The sequence below is a fragment of the Merops nubicus genome, unplaced genomic scaffold, assembly GCF_000691845.1.
Source record: "Merops nubicus isolate BGI_N331 unplaced genomic scaffold, ASM69184v1 scaffold39693, whole genome shotgun sequence".
Lineage (NCBI taxonomy): Eukaryota > Metazoa > Chordata > Aves > Coraciiformes > Meropidae > Merops > Merops nubicus.
This window is the reverse complement of record NW_008597567.1, coordinates 1-7,372: the sequence shown is the minus strand read 5'-3', so window position 1 is coordinate 7,372 and position 7,372 is coordinate 1. Positions and strand designations below refer to the sequence as shown.

The 7,372-nt window shown below is 54.3% G+C and overlaps 1 protein-coding gene across 2 annotated transcripts; it reads left to right on the top strand.

Moving 5' to 3' along the window:
• The first annotated feature begins 303 nt into the window (after window positions 1–303).
• Window positions 304–7,370, top strand: SEPT3 (septin 3). 2 transcript variants are annotated; one of them, XM_008936754.1, is made up of 9 exons: window positions 304–491; window positions 740–868; window positions 1,595–1,676; window positions 2,041–2,178; window positions 2,529–2,646; window positions 3,085–3,180; window positions 5,256–5,355; window positions 5,785–5,836; window positions 7,229–7,370. In XM_008936754.1, exons 1-9 carry the CDS (start codon window positions 329–331, stop codon window positions 7,362–7,364), a joined length of 1,014 nt encoding a protein of 337 aa, XP_008935002.1. In that variant the 5' UTR covers window positions 304–328; the 3' UTR covers window positions 7,365–7,370. The 2 variants fall into 2 exon arrangements, with proteins under 2 accessions (XP_008935002.1, XP_008935003.1); XM_008936755.1 differs by having other exon boundaries at window positions 5,259–5,355; window positions 7,229–7,364.
• The last annotated feature ends 2 nt before the right edge of the window (window positions 7,371–7,372 follow it).

The following is a 7,372-nucleotide window of genomic DNA, read 5'->3' as shown; positions in this document are numbered from 1 at the left end:
GGGGGATCCTCGTGGTCCCTTCCAACCCTGACAGATTCTGATCTGTTTTAGTAGAGGACTTTAGAGCCCTAATGGCTCAATGGTTTGACTTGATGATCTTGGAGGTCCCTTCCAACCTAAAGGATTCTATGATTCTATGTTCATCCATGGAAAACCTCACTGCTAAACTTCTGCCATTCGGTGATCCTCAGGAGCCCTCAGAAGGGGTGCTCAGAGTTGCCCTCAGACCCTGTGGCAGGTCTGCAGGGAGCTCCCCATTGCCCCTCAGTGAGGATTTCTCAATCTTTCTCCCCACGCAGGGCCAGTGGAGAGCAGAAACGAAGCAGCCATGTCTGAGCTGGTCCCAGAGCCACGACAAAAACCAGTGGTCCCAATGAAACCCACGGGCATCAACACCAACCTGCTGGGCTACATCGGCATCGACACCATCATCGAGCAGATGCGCAAGAAAACCATGAAGACAGGTTTTGACTTCAACATCATGGTTGTAGGTAGGCTGGGACCAGCTGAGGGGCTGGGAACCATGGCCAGGGACTGTCCTGTGAGGAGACAGGGAGAGCAAACCCTGCAGGGAGGGCACGAGGGAGCAGCCAGGGCTTGTTCTGCAGGCCAGAAGAGCCTGCACGAGGCGAGGGGGCAGCTCCAGCCCCTTCCCCAGCCAGCTTGTCTCCAGCCCCTGGGCCTGCTGTCATCACCAGGCTCTGGCAGATGTCACGAGCTTTCTCTTTGCAATCCTCAGGTCAGAGTGGACTGGGAAAGTCGACGTTGGTGAACACTCTCTTCAAATCCCAGGTGAGCCGTAAATCTTCAGGCTGGAACCGGGAGGAGAAGATCCCCAAGACAGTGGAGATCAAAGCCATCGGGCATGGTAAGAGCAGGCTGGACCAGAGGCAACACTGGCACTTCAGCACAGTCCTGCAGAAGATCCCAGCAGTCAATGCAAACAGTTCTTTGGTATTAGGCAGCCCTTTCTCCATGGGAAGCTAAAGGAGAAGTGCCAGTTTTAGGAGGCCTCAGACCCAGCCAAAGCTTTTCTTAAACAGCAGTGCCACTGGTGCCACAGCCAGACGTGAGGGGCAGGAAGAGTTAGAGATTCTTCTTCTGCAAAGACACTGGTCTGCATGTGTGGATTAAACCTTGAGTCTTTCTGACCTGCAGACACTTAATAATCTCTGTGAATTGGATTAGTGTGTCCCACGCCAAGCCTGGAGAGCACATCCCATGGCAGAGCATCAGCACAGTGGTGCCACCTCATCCACCGTGGTGCAGTCATGAGCATCACCTCAGATTCAAGGTGATGCATGGGAGGGGAGGACAAGTTGGGGACACCTTTGGGCCACAGACTGAGCACAAATCCATTTTCCTGTGACAGAGTGGTTACAAGGTGGCTTTGGTGCAGAGGTTACCAAAATTTAGGGTCAGAAATGGAAGTAGGGGTCACAACTACCACAGCACATCCCAGCCTGGCGTGGTCATGCTCACGGAGCAGGGATGAGGGCAGAGCACTCTGGTTCCCTTGCAGGGCACAGAGAGCTGCTTCACGATCAAATAGGTCCCCAGGGAGGTATATCATTGTTTGCAATCTCTTCCCCAGTGATTGAAGAAGGTGGTGTCAAAATGAAGCTGACTGTGATCGACACACCAGGATTTGGGGACCAGATCAACAATGAGAACTGGTGAGTTTTAGGTGGCCAAGGCCTCGTGTCCCAGAAGGGGCTGGAGTGAAGATGATGCATGGAGCAGCTCTCATCCCCCCCTGGCCTGGGAAGCACGTGGGATCTCACTGCACTCAGGGGGCTGGTCAGGGGGCTGTGGAGCTGTGCTGGGTGTGTGCTGGGGGCACACACACATTCCATAGCCAGTGCCCCTTTCTGTGCCCAGCTACAGGAACTCTTCAGTACCTCTGCTGCTGCTGAGGTGCTTGTGGTGGGTATTGTTTCTGCCCAAGCCTGCTTTGCTGCTCTCAGAGCCAGAACACTGTAGGCAGGAACACGAGGAGATCTGTGGCTGTCTATTCACCTCTCTCTCCCACCTTAACAGCTGGGAGCCTATTGAGAAATACATCAACGAGCAATATGAGAAATTTTTGAAAGAGGAGGTGAATATTGCAAGGAAGAAACGGATCCCAGACACACGAGTGCACTGCTGCCTCTACTTCATCTCCCCCACGGGCCACTCGTATGTACACGACCCCTCATCCCTCCCCAAGCTCTGGGTGCCTCTGTGCCGGCTCTGCTCTGCTCCACCCCAGCTACAGACCCGGGGGTCCTGCCTGGGGGGCTGGCAGCTCTTTTGCTTAACTTGGGGTGCTGCGGGGCTTGAAAGGGTCTAGGGCAGGAGAAATGCCACTGGGTTTTTGTGGGATGGATGGGAAGAAGGAGATGAGAGCACCGTGGAAGGGAGCAGGGTGTGCACAAGGGAGGTTTCATTGGTGGCCTGATGCTGGGAGGGTCACTAGGGTGAAAGGCAAGGAGGGTGCAGTGATCCCTTCCCTGATCCCTTCCCTGTTGTTCCCTCTTGGGCTGCAGCCTGCGCCCCTTGGACCTGGAGTTCATGAAGCACCTCAGCAAGGTAGTGAACATCATCCCAGTCATTGCCAAGGCTGACACCATGACCTTGGAGGAGAAGACCGAATTCAAACAAAGGGTGAGCATCTCCTCTGCTGCATAGGACCCTTCCCTGCCCCAGCCTGGGGGTGGGAGAAGGGAGGGGTGTCCTTCTGCCTGGGAGTGCAGCGCAGCCCCCAGGGCGTGCACAGAGCCCAGTGCTGGGCTGGTGGGTAAATCCTGAAGATGTTCATGGCTCTGAGGGCATCTGTTAGAGGAGGGAGAAACATCTGTATCCCTGGGACACGGCAGGATCTGCCACTGCAGAGCAGGACAAGCAGCGGGCTGGGGAAGGAAGACTCCTCGTCGCTGCTGTGTGCCCTCATTTTGCTGCACACCTCCTGGGGGGTGGGGAGCCCCTGCCCACCTCCAGCCCCTGCCCGCTGGAAGGGCATCACAGAGGTGTTTGCCAGACTGTCCCACCTGCCTTCCCTTCAGGTTTGTGCTGCCTTGTGCTCCAAAATGTCTCTCTGGCCAGGTGCGCAAAGAGCTGGAAGTAAACGGGATCGAGTTTTACCCCCAGAAGGAATTTGATGAAGACCTGGAGGATAAAACAGAGAATGACAAAATCAGGGTAGGAAATATTTGATTGTGGGAAGGGCAGGGAAGGGGGGATGAAGGCTGGCCATGTATTAGTGAGTGTAAAGCAGACATGAGTCACTAGGAGGTTTTAATTGCTTCACAGTCCCTGGGTGAAAGGTGTAATGCATGTGAGGGATGGTCACTCCTCCTCCCCAGCTCAGTTTGTCCCTGTCAGTGCTACAGGGTGCTGTGGAGGCTGAGTGAGGGGGGACTATGCTCCACCTCCCCTTGCTGGATGCTCTGTCTGGCCAGCACTAAGGGCCAAAGGGGCCTGGTGTGTGGCTGATGTCCAGCCTCTGTCCCAAACTATGAGCCCTCTCATCTGCTGAGCAAACTCAGCCTAAGAAGAAGTCCAGTTCCTTGCTCTCCTAGCCTCTGGGAGAAGGCTTGTCCCATCCTCCTCTCCTCAGAGCATCAGGAACTATCTCCTCATTTCCAGCCTGTGTTTGTTCAAGGCCAGGTTGTACCCAGCATTATCTATGTGTTCTTGTGCCATGAACTGTCTCAAGCAGTTCTCCTCCCTAGTGGTTCCCTCCACCACTCCAGGCATTTATAGAGAACAATATTATCCTTTGCTGACTCTCTAGCTAAAGGAGACAAGCTCCCTTGGATGAGCTTCCCATTCCTCAGTAGTTCATGCTTCTAGCCACTTCTTTCTGTGCCTGCTCCAGTTTCACTGGATTTCACAGCACTGGTGCTGGTACCCCATGCTCCTCTGTCTCTCCTGAGACCTGAACTGCCCAGCCCAGGGACCACATGTGCTTCAGAAACAGCTCCATCCCACGGGTGGCTGTTGGTGAGATGGTGACTAACTAGCACAGGTCCTTCCACTCCTTCTGCTGCTGCTTCTTCATCAGCTCTGAAGTCACAGCAGAAATTCTTGATGCTGTTCCCTAAATGCTGCTCTTTGTGCCTCAGATTTACTTCTTCCTGGATAATAACCCAGTCTGCCTTTGTGCTGGCAACACCTCTTGTCCTTGTGATGCTACTGCACTTAATCACCCCCCTCATCATCTTTGTGTCTAGGCCATTAATGAGAACAGATTTGCCTCCTTGGCAGTCCTCAGGAAACTCCAGGAGTCTTGCACTGCAGACTGACACTTGTCCTTTCCACTCCCTCAGGCTGTCACACCCCCACAGCAATTCCCACCCTCCCCATCTTAATTAATCCTTCCCCATTTGGCAATGCACCACCCATGCTGGAGGGGACTAGCTGGGTTTGCCTCTTCTCCAGCCCATTCCTGGCTTTGAGGAGGGTCCCACGCTTTCTTCTGCACTGGAGCATCGTTGCCCCAGGTTTGGATAGTCTGACACATAACAGATAACCCAGTTTTTAATCTCCATTCCTGTGGTATTTGCAATCCCTTCCCAGGCCCAGGGACATCTACAAAGCAGAGGAGGTCTATGAACATCTGCAGAACCTTATGGATGGATAGCAGGGTCTCCTGCACCCTGTGCTCTGCAAAATTGATGGTTTCTCCCTGTCCTTACAGATCTCTGGGTCTCCACTAGCCTCACTTTGCCACTTCCCAGGAAATCTGGACCCCTACCCCATTTCTGGCCTTCCTCAGTACAACCACTTCAGAACTGAACATGTTGAATGCTCCTGTGTCTTTTCAGGGAGGATAGATTTTGAGTCCTCCTCCTTCTGGTGAACAACTACAAACTTGGTGAAAAATACTCACCACAAACTATCTGTATGAGCAACCCCGGGCTGACAGACCCTCTCCTGACTACACCAGATCTCTGGTCACCCCCCTCTTCAGAAATGCTGAAAAATGGGTGCAGAGAAGCTCTGCCCCCAACTCCAGAGCCCTTGGCACTGCTGCAGGCTACCCCCTGAGCTTGTGGGTGCAAGGCCACCTGTAAAGCAAGGGCCCAAAATGCCAGGGATGGCATTGAGAGGTGGAGAGGACACCTCTCCACCAGTGAAGCGTTGCTCTGGAGACCCTCTTTTCCTGCAGAAGGCTTTGTGCTGAGTGAGCCGAGGGGAGCAGAGGTGGGAGGGGAGCAGGGAGGGTGCTGCTCCCTGGGGTGGGTCCAGCAGGTCCCTGTGTGTCTCCCCAGCAGGACAGCATGCCCTTCGCAGTGGTGGGCAGCGACAAGGAGTACCAGGTGAATGGGAAGAGAGTCCTGGGCAGGAAAACGCCTTGGGGGATCATCGAAGGTAAAAAGCCCTTTGCTTCTGGGAGCTGAAAGTCTCTCTGCAGGCCCCAGTAACGGGGGAGGGTCCAGAGAACACTCCCGTGGCTGCCTTCCCAGCCCTTTGAAGCTCAGCAGGAGGAGAATTCTCCAGTAGCTCTGCTGGGAGGGCACTGCCTGGGCAATGTGGCAGCACCTCCACCTGCAGGCAGAAGCTGGAGCCTTTCTCAACACCCACGGTGCATGAAGCTGAGCTCCTGAGCCTGCCTTGGCTTCCCCCTCAGCACACCCCCTCAGGGGCTGTCCCTGAGCTGTCCACCTCTCTGTCCCTCCTGAAGGACACAGGCTCTACCCAGCTGTCACCTGCCCCACGTCCTCTCACCACAAAGGAGATGCTGAAAAAGAATCAAACATAACAATTGCTTGCTTTTTGTTTGTTTGTTTGTTTTTTCAGTGGAAAACCTCACTCACTGTGAATTTGCCCTGCTTCGAGATTTTGTCATCAGGTGAGGCTGTGGTCAGGCACCAGTGTGCTCTCAAGGAGCAGGGAGCCTTCCTGGGACTCCCTGACAGTGAAACAGCCCCTGTGGAAAGGAAGATAAAGCACATTTCAGGAAGTGAAAGCTTACGTGGGATAGGGTTGGATTGGGTTAAAGGGGGGACAGACTAGGGGCTCTCCTAGAGACATGGCCACCATGCCAAGGAGGAGCTGGTCTGCATGTAGGAGCTGGAAACCTGGGAAAAAACAGGGTACCAACCCCCCCCCTTACAGCCCACTGAGGATATTAGGTTGCAACAACTTCTATTTGTTGTTGACAACAGGTCTGGGGCTGGAGGCAGTGAAAAAAACAGTGAAGAGACACTATGTCCTAGACCATGTGTCCTGCTGGGTGGAGGAATGTGCTGGAACATAAGACCTGGGAGTGAAAAGCTCCATATTTCATCCAGCTTTCATTGCCCTGCCTCATTCTCAGCCTGTTTCATGAGGCTGCCTCAGCACAAGGGATCCCTGCCTCCCATTCTGTGGAAGAGCTGCAGAGCCAGGGTCACCCCTGGGCTCTGTAAATACCATAAGGTTCTAAATCAACACCAAAAATAAAAGAAAACAAGGGAAACACACTTTGCAGAGAAAAGCAGCAGCAGTGTTGTGCAGGTTGTGGTCTGCAGCAGACAGGAGACACCCTCTTGGTGCTTCCTTCCTTTGTGTCACCAGCACTTGAGGTGAAATAAGCCCACGTCTGCTCTGCCACACCAGGATGGGCACTGGCTGTCCCCCTGGCACAGGGGTGAGGGGCACAGGGCACTGGCAAGCACAGCCAGGGATTCCAGCCCATGGCCTGCACCCTGTCGTTGAGCCTACAACAGAGTCACAGTTATCTCAGAGACCTACTGGAGAGAGTCCAGCTACAAGGGGCACTGGGACACCAGCCTCACGAGGAGAGGCTGAGAGACCTGGGGCTTTTCAGGCTGGAGAAGACTCAGGGGGGATCTAATTAATGTGTATAAATAGATGAGGGCTGAGTGTCAGGAAGGAAGGGACAATCAACCTCTTCTCACTTATGCCCTGTGACAGGACACGGGGCAATGGTCACAAGCCGCAGCACAGGAAGTTCCACCTCAATGTGAGGAAGAACTTCTTTATTGTGAGGGTTCCAGAGCACTGGGACAGGCTCCCCAGGATGGCTGTGGAGTCTCCTACCTTGGAGACTTTTCAGACCCTTCTGGATGTGTTCCTGTGTGACCTGCCCTAGGCTGGATGGTCCTGCTCTGGCCGGGGGTTGGACTTGATGGTCTCTGGAGGTCCCTTCAACCCCTGACACTCTGTGATTGATTCTGTGACTGACTGCAGGGATACTGCTGGTATCTCCCCACCCCCACCTTCGCTCTGCCCCCTGCAGGACTCATCTCCAGGACCTAAAAGAAGTGACCCACAACATCCACTACGAGACCTACAGGGCCAAGCGGCTGAACGACAACGGAGGGCTGCCCCCCATGGCTGTGGAGACGGAGGAGAACCACGAGAGCAACCTGTGAACGACCCC

Bases quoted from the DNA above. Each gene is read 5' to 3' on its own strand.
- SEPT3 (XM_008936754.1), top strand. From the start codon at position 329: ATGTCTGAGCTGGTCCCAGAGCCACGACAAAAACCAGTGGTCCCAATG. The intron at 492-739 runs GTAGGCTGGGAC...TGCAATCCTCAG, and splicing joins CTTCAACATCATGGTTGTAG to GTCAGAGTGGACTGGGAAAG. The intron at 869-1,594 runs GTAAGAGCAGGC...TCTCTTCCCCAG, and splicing joins GATCAAAGCCATCGGGCATG to TGATTGAAGAAGGTGGTGTC.